The sequence below is a fragment of the Neurospora tetraspora genome, assembly GCF_033439725.1.
Source record: "Neurospora tetraspora strain CBS 560.94 chromosome Unknown B0H65scaffold_3, whole genome shotgun sequence".
Lineage (NCBI taxonomy): Eukaryota > Fungi > Ascomycota > Sordariomycetes > Sordariales > Sordariaceae > Neurospora > Neurospora tetraspora.
In genome coordinates, this window is record NW_026944385.1 from 251081 (window position 1) to 263643 (window position 12563).

At 54.3% G+C, this 12563-nt stretch overlaps 4 protein-coding genes across 4 annotated transcripts; 3 read left to right on the top strand and 1 right to left on the bottom strand.

The window, feature by feature from the left end:
• Positions 1-361: 361 nt before the first annotated feature.
• B0H65DRAFT_441021 (CYTH-like domain-containing protein) lies at positions 362-3374 on the bottom strand (the record flags this gene model as incomplete). Its single annotated transcript, XM_062825497.1, has 3 exons — positions 362-550; positions 579-1076; positions 1134-3374. 3 exons carry the CDS (start codon positions 3372-3374, stop codon positions 362-364), a joined length of 2928 nt encoding a protein of 975 aa, XP_062682459.1.
• A 1626-nt stretch (positions 3375-5000) lies between these two features.
• On the top strand, positions 5001-9217 carry B0H65DRAFT_460331 (26S proteasome regulatory complex, non-ATPase subcomplex, Rpn2/Psmd1 subunit). Its single transcript, XM_062826523.1, has 3 exons — positions 5001-5447; positions 5525-8468; positions 8524-9217. Exons 1-3 carry the CDS (start codon positions 5308-5310, stop codon positions 9001-9003), a joined length of 3564 nt encoding a protein of 1187 aa, XP_062682460.1. The 5' UTR covers positions 5001-5307; the 3' UTR covers positions 9004-9217.
• A 44-nt stretch (positions 9218-9261) lies between these two features.
• B0H65DRAFT_570125 (uncharacterized protein) lies at positions 9262-11395 on the top strand. Its single transcript, XM_062830436.1, has 2 exons — positions 9262-10718; positions 10895-11395. The coding sequence occupies exons 1-2, from the start codon at positions 9736-9738 to the stop codon at positions 11184-11186; spliced, it is 1275 nt and encodes a 424-aa protein (XP_062682461.1). The 5' UTR covers positions 9262-9735; the 3' UTR covers positions 11187-11395.
• A 452-nt stretch (positions 11396-11847) lies between these two features.
• On the top strand, positions 11848-12322 carry B0H65DRAFT_460335 (uncharacterized protein). Its single transcript, XM_062826524.1, has one exon. The coding sequence runs from the start codon at positions 12027-12029 to the stop codon at positions 12288-12290; it is 264 nt and encodes an 87-aa protein (XP_062682462.1). The 5' UTR covers positions 11848-12026; the 3' UTR covers positions 12291-12322.
• The last annotated feature ends 241 nt before the right edge of the window (positions 12323-12563 follow it).

Genomic DNA, 12563 nt, shown 5'->3' on the forward strand with positions numbered 1-12563 from the left:
CCTCTGCCTCTAGATAGTTATGCTTTCACAGAGTCCGAAAGATTCTTCCCGGCTGTCCCGCTCATGGGCCTCTTTTCCCCCGTTCAAAATAACTTCCTCTGTGACCTCACTACAGTGGGATTGCAACACAGCTCAAAAGCAGCAGCCAAATGATATTGCTGCCCGACCGTCAAAGAAAGTAAACCGCTACTCAATGAGGATAGAGGGACATGCACCCTAACCCGTCTCTGTAATGGGGAAACATTTGCTGCGTACATGGGCGCCAGGTAGCGTCGAATGAGATAGGATGAGTAGAATATGATTGAGATTCCAGACAGAGGTGTAGGTCTGCCAGAGAACATGGCTCCCCTGGTGGCGCAGTCTAGGCGCACATCTTGGCCATTATCCTGATGTTGTTCAGGAATCCTTCCACCAAATCAAAGTACTGGTTGGGCTGTCCCTCTCTTGCCCTGCGACCTTGGTCTAGGACTGCCTTGGGGTCGAGTTCGATTTCCAGTTCGTGCTTCTTTTCGTCTCGGCCCTGTGGTTGCTCGGTTAGTCTCACATTCAGCTGATGCAAAGATAGTACATCGACTCACGTTAACATTTTCCACCACCTGCGTCAAATCGAACTGATAGCTACAATGACCATAGCTCAGCCGATTCTTGCGGCGGTCCGGAGACTGTCCCTTGTTGGCACCGGTCGCGTATGCCTCGAGTTCCTCAATAGGGCCCTCCCACGGCATTTCGAGGTTGATGCTGATGCGGCAGTCCAGGCGGTGTTCTGGAAAATGGATGCTGAGGTCCTTTAGACGGGCCTTGACAATCTTGGCGATTTGCTCCCTGCTGCCGTCCTTGTTCTCTTTGTAGGAAACGCGGACCTTGGCGTCACGCCCTTTGGATGCGAGAAGGTTGGCGACAGTGACGGGGAGGTGTCTGTCGCGAATTTGAGGAGGTATCGCGTAAAACCGGTCGATCTCGTGCTTGTGTTCATACGATATGGGAACTCGAGGACGTTCACGGCCAATGTTGGACTTGGGGTTCTTGGAGATGACGACCTGGTGATTGAGGTATTCGTTGTAGGATCGATGTTGTGCCTGAACAAAAGCATTGGTTAGTAGGGTAAAAATGGAGAGCATAGGAACATGGCTTACCTCAGTCATGATGCTCCGGAAAGGATAGACGTAATCGTCTTCCTTGAGTATCGTAGGGGATAGCACTCCAAGCTCGATCCTTTGGTTGGTGTTACGATCGATGAGTTCTCCAAACTTGGCCTCGATCTCAAACTGGATGCCTCGACTATGGATCTCGCCCATATTCTCGTTCGATACAATATAGTGAAAGAGAAAGTCGGCCATGACCTTGGCCATGGTGTCCTGGGGTACGTCACCCGTAAGAGTGGGTTCCCATGGGCCAAGCGGTCCCCATTTGGCCTGGGCTTCTGGGGGAGGACCTTGTGCGCTCGGGGTTGCGGACCGTTCGTTAGGTCGAATTTCGTGTGCGCGGGGAACGGGTTCGTGTGCTCGAGGCACAGAACGCTTTTCTTCGGGCGAGGGATGACGGCTATGGCCGTTGATTTGTACGGGGCCGTGGCCTGGAGCGTGGACGGGCTTGTAGAGGACAAAGTTGGGCTCCTTCAGTGTGCTGCCTCGGGTGGCCTGCTGGGCCCAGGGAGGTGGGCTGTCGTATGCTCGCCTCTTGACTGATTTGTTGGGAGTGTGGCTTGGACGGGCTCTGTTGTCGAATGGTGGGGGACGAACGTCTCGCCTCTCGAGTTCGTCTGGTCTCAATTCTCGGTCGTCGAGTTTTCTTTTGGCGGCGGCATTGTGACCGTGGTCACCGTCGCGGACCTCGTCCCTGTATCGTGCCATTGGAGCGGCGGTATGATTGTTGAGGCGGGGTGGTTCCGACTCGGGAATCGAGACAACAGAAGTAGCCGTGGCAGGACGACCTGCGCTGCTTGGCAAACTTGGGACACGAGTTTTGGGACTGATGCTGATGCTTCGTTCGCGTAGTTCTCGTTCACGTTCGCGGGCGTCGTAAATGCTTTGTGCGCTGTGTTGTCTGGGAAGAGACTGCGGAGGAGGCGGTGGTGGTGGTGGCGGTTGTTGAGGGGCAGGGTGGGAATGGGGAGAGGAAATTTGTTGGTGGTAGTGTTGGGAGGACCGGGGAGAGTTGAGGTTGAGGTGATGATGCGTTGTCGCAGAAGGAGGAAGTCGTTGTTGGTAAGGGCTTGGCGGCTGGCCGTAGTGGTTCAGGTTTTGGGCCTGGGCCTGGGCCTGACTAACAGTTGCCTGGGGCAGTGGACGTGCTCCAGTTCCAGGGCCACCTGTAGTAGAAGCCGTTAGCGGACCTGGACCCGCAACTGGAGTCGCTGGCTGGGATGACTGCCGCTGCTGGGGATCCACGATTTGGCCACCAGGACTTCCCCGACCAAATGGAGGCCCGTACACTTGTGGGTGCGAATGCGAATGCGAATGTCCTGGCGGGCCCTGCGAGTGCGCCGAGGTTGGTGTCGGTGTCGATCCCGAATGTGTCGAGTGCGATCGCTGGAGATACTGACGAGTACCGCCGCCAGCTGTGCTAATCGGTGGTGTTTGGGGAACTCCAACCGGCGGGCCCTGCAAATAGTTGTAAGGGGCACCTCCAGCGCCTGGTCCTGGTGGTCCTGGTGGTCCTGGTGGCGGTGGTGGTTGTGGGCCTGTGACACCCACGGGGCCGCCCGGCGTTGGAGGATAGCCTTCCCTGGAGGGGTACGCGGCTGTGCTGCTGGGAGGATATTGATTATATGGTCGTTGCACAGGGCTGGTGGGAGTGTGCTGGGCCGACGGAGGAAAGGGGTAACCGCCGCTCTGAGCGCTAATCGACGAAGTGGGCGTGTGACGGTACGGCGATGGGCCGGGTCCGGATGCAAGGCTGGGCGACCGGGGATCGTGGGCCGGGACTTGCTGCAGCGGAGGCGGCGGCGGAGGTCGGTTCGCGTAGGGGCTCGGGCCGGTAGCAGGGGGTCCCGAGAACGGAGGAGGGGACGCGAACGCGCCCGAGGGCATGCGCTGGGTTCCGTAGCCCGAGTCTTGGGAGATATGGCGACCGGGTGAGGGTCGAGTCTGGTGGTGGTTATAGTCTATATACGATTGCTGGTGCTGTTGTGGGTGCGGTGCCTGACCGGGTGTCGTGGGCGGCTGGGGATATCCCGGGTGGTGTTGCTGCTGATGATGTTGATATGACTGTTGTCGCTGGGGCGGTTGAGGATGTTGGGGAGGATGTTGGGAGTACTGCGGGTGTGGTGGCTGCTGCTGCTGTTGCTGCGGCGGTGGTCGGTCGGGCGTGGACGCGGCGGCGCGAGGAGCGACAGGGCCGCTGCTGCTGTCGTTGAGGACGTTTCTCAAGTCCATGTTGGCGATGGTGTTGTTTCTTTATTAGTCGTACTATTACAGTAATTCCGTGCCTGATGTGCTTCTTCTTGGACCGGCGCTGCTTTCCTCACACGTTGCTCGGCTGTTGACTCTTTGTCTCTGCCGCGGACCATGGGACAAAGGCTCGGGATTAGCTATGTTGAGTGTCTCGCAATGTGTCCTTTGTGTGAATCGCGGCGACTTGGACGGAGGTGGAAGCGGCAGCAGTGTCGCGCATAGGGCTCGAATTGCGAAAAGGACGTGGACGTAGTCATAGATTGGTGTCGCGATTGGGAAACATCACATCGTCATGGCGCAGGACTCGAATGTCGGGCAGATCTGGTCGCAACAAGGAGAGGGTCTCTGGCGATGCGAATGATGGACCGTCGCGGGCAGAAGGAAGCCAATGTCGTGGAAGCTTGAACAATCGAATTGCAATATCGAGAGAGTCCTTCTTTGTCCAATACTCGAGGCGCAGTTTGGAGAGATGTGGTGGTGGGCGGTGATGTTGCTGTCTGTGATGGTCGCGGGAGCTGATGTTGGAGCTGACAGAGAGATTGAACTGGCTGTCGTGTGTTGTAGAGTTCAACAAGGTAGCTCCCTATCCCATGTCGCCAATGTGTAGGGATGCTGAATGTTAACTCCCGTCTCGACTGGTGAGAATTGACGAGAGGACCGGCGGCCGTTCACGGGCAAGCCTATTACCGTGTAGTGTTGCACCAGGAGAAAAAAGAGAATGGAAGAAGAAAAAATAGAGGCTAGAGTATCATCATGACATTGACAAACGCTAGTACCACTCATTTCGCTATCTCAATGCCACTCAGATAACGTGGGAGCGTGTTAGTGCAGGCTATATGTCCATTATTCTCTCCCTGGAGATTTCCACATCCCACTATTGACGGGAACTAGAGTAGTCATGACCCGCGCCCATGCATCCGCCATTAAGAGATCAATATACCCAAGAGTGCACACTTCTTGTGCAGCGCAAACAGTAAACAACCACCAACAAACGACATGAGGAGGGACCAACTGAAAGTTGAAGAGGTTAAGAAACCAGCTCGGGTTGAAGAGACCAGCTCGGGTTGAAGAGACCAGCTCGGGTTGAAGAGTGAAGAACTGATGATAGCTATCAGAGTAACAAGGGAGAAAGAGTATAAGCGGGGCTTGGCTGGCGTTATTGCTGGGCTGATATTCGAGACTATGAGATTGAAGTTAAGGCGAATAGTTCAGGAGCAGGTATCAACTCGAATTGAGTGTTTGTTCCACATGCACATGTTGGAGTAGAATGTACCTTTGTACCTTTGAGTCCAGGCTTCAAGCTTCAAGTTATGGCAGTGGCATTCGACTAGACAATAATAACATCGTTGAAGAGCAACGAGCTTCAATGCTTTCGGCCTGTCTCGTCGAGCTGCATGGCCCATGCGCGCTTAGAGCTGTCCAAAGATAAGGTGAGATAAGGTACGTACCTCTCACCTCCCTCTCACCAACTGGAAAATCTCACCTTCCGTTCACTCTTTCATTGGTCGAAAGTCAAGGTACTTTGGTACATCCACCCAGCAAGGGACCCACTCAAGGCAGGAGCTCCCTGACGTGGATGCTCGGCCGTGAGTTCGTCACTGCAAACCACGGCAGGCTCCCACCAGCCAACCAGAACCTCGCGTTCCAGCGCCCGCCAGCTCCATCGCTGCCCACTGCCCACTGAAGCCATCACTGCTGGGTGACACTGGCATCTTGACCTTGACGGCAACAACTGATCCCGATTCCACTCGATCCATTCCTCGCCCAACAAACAACCCAAACCGCCTCCATATCCCATCACCACCACGTGGCGCACGAGGACGCTGCTTTCTACAACACCCCGACATTAATAAACACCCAGAAATCAACGACAAACAGAAACCGCCACCGCGAAGCTACTTATTAAACCATCAGGATGCCCGGCCTCGTCACCGCGACCGGCGTGTTGGCCTTCCTCGCCGATGAGGAGCCCGAGCTCAAGGTCTTCGCCCTCAAGACCCTCAACGATGATATCGACACCGTTTGGACCGAGGTCGCTGGCGCCTTGACCCAGATGTGAGTAGCTCCCTGATACCCGATACCAAGCTAGTTAGCTCAGCTGGGCAACCGAGCTGATCTGTCTGTCTCCCCAGTGAGGCCCTCTACGAAGACGAGACCTTCCCCGAGCGCCAACTCGCCGCCCTTGTGCTCGCCAAGGTCTACTTCCATCTCCAAGCCTACAACGAGAGCATGACCTTTGCCCTGGCTGCCGGCCCCCTCTTCAAGCTCGACGCCCCCAGCGAGTTCGAGGAGACCATCATCTCCAAGTGCATCGACCAGTACATCGCCGTCTCTTCGCTCCACCATACTCCTTCCAAGAAGGATCTTCCCCCCCTCTTGACCGACCTCGGCAGCGGTGCCATCGATAGCTCGGCTCTGATCTCCCCCACTACGCCCTTCTCGCAATCTTCGGTTCCCTCCAAGTCCCTTCTTGCGCGCGCATCGTCCGACGACAACACTATCCTGGATCCCACCTTCCAGCCTACCAAGGAGACCCGCTCTGCCTCGATAGCCCAGGTTCACGATACCGCCACTCAGGTTGCGCTTCAGAACGTCATTGAGCGTCTGTTCGAGAACTGCCTGAAGGAGGGCAAATACAGACAGGTGGTGGGCATTGCTGTTGAGGCCAAGAACCTTGATGTTCTGCGTCGCGTCATCAAGCGCGCCAACGAGGATGTCAAGTCCGGCAAGACCAAAGTACAGGAAGGTAGCCAGGGGCCGGCTGAGGAGCTCATGGACTATGCCCTTGGCATTTGCATGGACATTGTCCAGGAACGCGGCTTCCGCACCGAGATTCTGCGCCTGATCCTCGACCTCCTAAACGACATCCCCAACCCGGATTACTTTGCCATCGCCAAGTGCGTTGTCTATCTTGATTCGGACGAGGAGGCGTCCCGCATGCTCCGCCAGCTGGTTACCAAGGGAGAACAGGACTCGATCGCCATTGCGTACCAAATCGCATTCGATCTTTACGACAACGGCACCCAGGAGTTCTTGGGCAAGGTCACCAAGGCTCTGCCCTCCGGCGAGCCACCCAAGCCCAAGCCTGCCGAGGAAAGCAGCGATGCGGCTGCCGAGCGTGAGCCTCTTCTGGAAGGCCAGGAGAGCTCCGAGGAAGAATTGCCCGAGGAGGTGGCCAAGGTCTACAAGAACATTCGCACCATTCTTGACGGCAGCAAGGCCATCAAGCTCAACCTCGAATTCCTCTACCGCAACAACCACGCCGACATGAGCATTCTCAACAAGGTACGCGACAGCTTGGACGGCCGCAACTCCATTTTCCACAGCGCCGTCACCTTCTGCAATGCCTTTATGAACGCTGGCACTACGAATGACAGATTCTTCAGGGATAACCTCGAGTGGCTAGGAAGGGCTGTCAACTGGTCCAAGTTCACGGCCACTGCCGCACTCGGTGTCCTGCACAAGGGCAACGTCACCCAGTCTCGCAAGCTCCTCGAGCCCTACCTTCCCCGCCCCTCTGGCGTCAGCACGGGTTCCGTCTATAGCCAGGCCGGTGCCCTTTACGCTTACGGTCTGATTCACGCCAACCACGGCGCTGATGCTCTGCCCTACCTTCACCAACAGTTCAAGGACGCCGACCAGGAGGTCATTCAGCACGGTGGCGCTTTGGGTCTGGGTATTGCCGGCATGGGTACTGGTGACCAAAAGATCATTGAGGACCTGAAGGAAGCTCTCTACTCTGACTCGGCTCTCAACGGTGAGGCCGTTGGTGCGGCTATGGGCTTGATTATGCTGGGAACCGGTCACGCCGCCACTATTGATGCCATGTTCACCTACGCCCACGAGACTCAGCACGAGAAGATTGTCCGCGGTATCGCCTTGGGCATTGCCCTCATCATGTTTGGACAGCAGGAGAGTGCCGACAGGACGATCCAGCTTCTCCTTGCGAACCCCGACCCTATCCTCCGCTATGGTGGTGTTCTCACGCTCGCCCTGGCGTACTGCGGAACCGGCAGCAACAAGGCCATTCGCAAGCTTCTTCACCTTGCCGTGAGCGACGTGAACGACGACGTCCGCCGTGTTGCCGTCATGAGCTTGGGCTTCATCCTCTTCCGCAAGCCTGGCAGCGTTCCTCGCATGGTCGAGTTGCTCGCCGAGTCTTACAACCCGCATGTGCGCTACGGTTCGGCCATGGCCCTCGGTATCGCGTGCGCCGGAACCGGTTTGGATGAGGCGATTGACCTGCTTGAGCCCATGATGAAGGACCCCACCGACTTTGTCCGCCAGGGTGCCCTCATTGCTCTCTCCATGATCTTGGTTCAGCAGAACGAGGTCATGAACCCCAAGGTTGCGGCCATCCGGAAGACGCTCAAGAAGGTTGTTAGTGACCGCCACGAGGAGCAGATGACCAAGTTCGGCGCCTCGCTTGCCCTTGGTATCATTGATGCTGGTGGTCGCAACTGCACCATTGGTCTTCAAACCCAGACTGGCAACCTCAACATGGCTGGTATCGTTGGTATGGCTGTGTTCACCCAGTACTGGTACTGGTTCCCCTTCACCCACTTCTTGTCTCTCAGCTTCGTTCCCACGTCCATCATTGCTCTCGACAGTGATCTTGCCATCCCCAACGTCAAGTTCTACTGCGCTACTCGTCCCAGCTTGTTCGACTACCCACCAGAGCAGGAGGTCAAGGTGGAGGAGGGACCCGCCTTGGTCACCACTGCTGTTCTGTCTACCACGGCGCAGGCCAAGCGTCGGGCCCAAAAGAAGGAGAAGGCGCAGCGTCGTGAGAGCATGGACATTGACACGCCGGCTGTTTCCAAGACCGCCTCCCAACCTGCTGCCGAGGACAAGATGGATATCGACGACGATAAGAAGGCCGCCGCTAAGCCTGAAGAGTCCAAGGAGAAGAAGGAGGGTGAGTCTGGCGATAAGGAGGCAACTGCCGCCACTGACGCCAAGAAGAAGGCGGAGAAGGAGAAGGTTGGCTACGAGATTGAGAACATGTCTCGTATTCTGCCCGCTCAGCTCAAGTACATTAGCTTCCCGGCTGGACGTTATAAGCCAGTCAAGAAGGTGAGTTGCCCTGCACTTAATCTACACTTGTATCCTGTGTACTAACTTTGTCCAGCCTACCGGTGGTCCCCTTCTCCTCTTCGATACCCAACCTTCGGAGCCCAAGGTCCTCCTTGAGGAAAAGCTCAACAAGGTAACCACGGAGCGTGCTCCCGTCGCCGGCGCCGGCGCTTCCGGTTCCAGCGACGGAACCCCCCGTCTCTCTGGTGGGGCCGCCCAATCCCTTCTCAGTCAGCTCCAAGGAACCGGCGCCTTCAACCGGTCTAGTATGCGGGAACTCAGCGAGTTGCTGCAGCTCGGCCAGCGTATGGAGCAGGATGCTGCTGCTGCTGAACGCGGGGAGAGAAGAGCTCGCGGTTCGGGGAATGCCGCTGCGGGCACTGGAAGTGGTGCTGCGGCGGGAAGCGGTGCTGGTGCGGCCGCTGCTGCGGCGGTGTTGAATGCTGTTGATGAGGATGGCGAGAGTGATGAGGAGGCGCCGACGCCGGCGGAGTTTGATTACTTTACTGATGCGGAGGCGGATGATGAGGAATAGAAATCTAAGCGGAAGCATGACGAGTAGATAGATGGAGGATGGAGGGTGAAGAATGAAGAATAGACGGGGATTGATTGTATCATGTCTGGCCCTGGTTGTACAGTATTTTTTGCAGTGAGGCCTATCATCAGCGATATTAGAATTATCAGCGTATTCTGGCAGTTCATCACACTACTTGGGATTGTACATATTTAACTCAAAAACTGATTCATCCAAGCAAAGAAGTATCGCGAGTGTTGACACCCGTGTAGTAGAGAAGTCGAGATGATCACGAGGTAGATGTACCTGTTCCTGCACTAACATCCTCCGCTTCTGCCAAGCGCTTTTCTTGTTAAGACCCTAATAATTGTCTCTGAATCACATGCAACAGCCCTACCAGCGGATCCCAGAGGCGCGACGTCATCGGGTCCAGGTCCCCGTGGAACGATTTCTTGGCAGCAATGACGACGTCGTTCGTTCGTTTGTTTGTGTCTCTTTGTACCTTGATGGTCACCTCGTTCATCATTTCCTTCCGATCCACCTTCAACATCTCTTTCCTCTTTCCTCTTTCCCCAACCTCACTGTCTCGATCTATCGTGCGATCGATTTCCGCTCCTGGTACATACGCTCCCGGACACTACTCACTTGGAACAACGAAACAACACACCGCGAAGACATCGCAACAACCTACGAGAACAACACAAAGCAAGAAGAACAACAGATACCTTTGTAATAAATCAACCGCAGCACAAAATGGCACCTCCACGCAAACCAGAAGACTACACCCTCCGCGTCACCGCCGGTCCCTCCTACGACCTCTCCACCCACGTCCAAGTACCCATCAATTCTCCCAGGTTAACTCACATTGAGTCTGACGAAGGGATGGACATCGACCTCAACGTGCGCATCCAGAATTACCGCGGGTTGCCGAGGGGGTCGCCGGAGAGTTCGGCGTACTTCGATAGGGAGCCGCATAGATACAACAGGGATCAGTATTCGATTGGCTTAAGATTTACGCCGAAACGTCCCAAGGGGGTGACGGGGAAGTCGGGTGGGGGTGGGGATGGGGATGGGGATGGGGCTGTGGAAGGGGACGGGATATCGGCGGCGGACTTACAATTTGGTAATGATTTTGATCATCCTATTCGGAATTATCTGCCGCCCGGGGTCAATACGGCGATGAATATCCTCAAGTGGTGGATCGATCCGGGACTGGAAGGGGATGCGTACGCGGATGAACCGTTTCTTTATGGGCCTGCTTTGTCAAGTTTCAACTCTGTTCGCGTTGGGGCTGGGGAACATGACGAAGAAGGGGGTGGACTGTGGGTGGAAGAAGGCGCCAGTTCTGAATCCGATAATGAAGACGGCGATGAAGACGAAGACGATGACGAACCAGCAGGAGCGGAAGAGAAACAGGAGAAGGGGACCGAGGGCGATAACCACGGAGCTGCTGGACAAGGGCCCAAGAGCAACAACAACAACAACAAACCCAGCAGCACCTCCAGCAAAAAGTGGAGAGCCCAAGTCCTCGCAAACTCCGGAGTCGGCAACGACCCCAAGAAGCGCCAAAAATGGGCATTGAAGGATGACGCCAAGAAGAAATGGGTGTGGGAGTATGGCAGAACCTACGCCGTCGATTTCTATAACCCGTACATTGATTTCGGCAAGTGCGAGCTCAAGTTACCTGGTTTTGGAGTGAATGTGTTGAGGTATTGGGATGGGGAGACTGGGTTGAGGTATGTCTTTATCTTCTCTTCTTCATTCTCATTGCTTTCTCGCGGTCATTTCGGATCATGTTTGTTATTTTACGGTTCTTTCACACCTTACTCGTTCTTTTTTTCTCTTTCATCCTCGCTGCCCTCCTCCACTCTGTACAAAAACTTAAACTACCTAACAACTAACAACGAAACAGATACGTCCTCCGCAACCGCCTCACCAAAAAACCCTACCTCGTCATCCTCTTCACACTCTACCCGAACGACATGGTGAACGAAGATGGCACACTCAAGCCTGATGCGTTGAATGCTACTGCTAGGGCTAGCGGTGGTGCAAAGACTGAGGACTATGGGGAGGGTGAATGTGATGCGAAGGCTGCTGCGGATAAGAAAGAAGTAGACAGTTTCAAGGAAGACAAGGCACTGGATGAGGCTAGGGAAAAGTTGGAGGGTGTTCCGGGAACGGCTGGAGATGATGATGTTGATTGAGGGGAATGGGTCCGTGGTAATGGGTATTGGTGAGGAGAGGAATAGGAGTTGAGAGTCAGTGTGTCAGTGGTGATGAATGATATTCTAGTTGAACTTGGATGTTTATTGATTCACCTAGGTATATAATGTATACAGTTTTTGAACTACCTTATCATCCGCATGCTCGCTAACTACCACACCACACCACACTGGTATTTTACAGCAGAAGCGGTTTTTTCTATTGAATGGAGGTACTGTAGTAGATTGACTCTCCTTCCATCTCCCATTCCTGAGAAAGGAAGGACTGACTATCTATCTATGCCTAGTGCTGTATCTGCTGGTTGCTTCCTCAAGCCTACTTCCCGTCTAGAATAGTGGCGAAGAAAACCAACCACCAAGTGTACACTAACCCATTCCTAAAGGTAGTCCAGTCAGGTGTGACATCTCCAGGCTCCGGGGGGCGCCGAGGCCAGCCCGAGAGAGAGTCAACACCATGTCAAACAACCTACATACATGTGTCCCTTCGCCCTTTTCTAATGTGATAATAATGCGCTGATACCTTATCCATTCCTCCATCCGTCGTGTTTCCTTGCCTTCCTCCAGTCGTCAGTGTGACCAAATACGTTTGGGTTGTAACTTGTAAGTGGCACTGGGTAGTGTATCCGTGCATATGTCTTTTCCTTTTCGCTTGCTCCTGTTTCGCTTGCTCCTGTTTCGCTTGCTCCTGTTTCGCTTGCTGACATGCCATGTCTTTCCGCTTTCGGGTTTTTTTTTGGGGGGGAGGGGGGGGGGGGGAAACGGAAAAGAAAAGGAAAAAAATGGACATAGGTAATTCAAACGCCAAACAACCAACAAATCTTCATGTCTCCCTATAGCCTTGTTGGTGGTACGCCCTTGGTGTTGGCACTCATTCTCCTACCGGATCCTTTGTTCTTCCATTATGTTCTCGTCCCTCTTTGTCTCTTGCCTCTTGTCTCTTGTCCTGTATGTCCTTTCTCCGGTGAGTCCGACGTCGATGCTGTTGAAATGGAAGGTTTAGAGAATAAGGATAAGACGAGCCGTGCAGGGACTGCTCATTTGGCGGCAAGAGGAGGTTGTATCAGCGTTCATAACAAAACAAAATAAAACCAGATTTTGACCGTTTTGTTTTGTTTTACATAAAAATGACGGTTTTATTTTAGATTCTAAGCTGTTTTGGTTTGTTTTGTATGTTTTGCCGCCGGAAATAACAATTTTTCCGGCTCCGACATACAAGTAATTACACACTTCCATCAGCCGTATCGGCACCATTACACGACAAAAACGCAGAGTAAAATACACAGAAAACAACATAAACAAGCAACAAGACAAGGCAAATCAAAGTACAACAGAAATAACCAATTAAAGCCATCACGATCG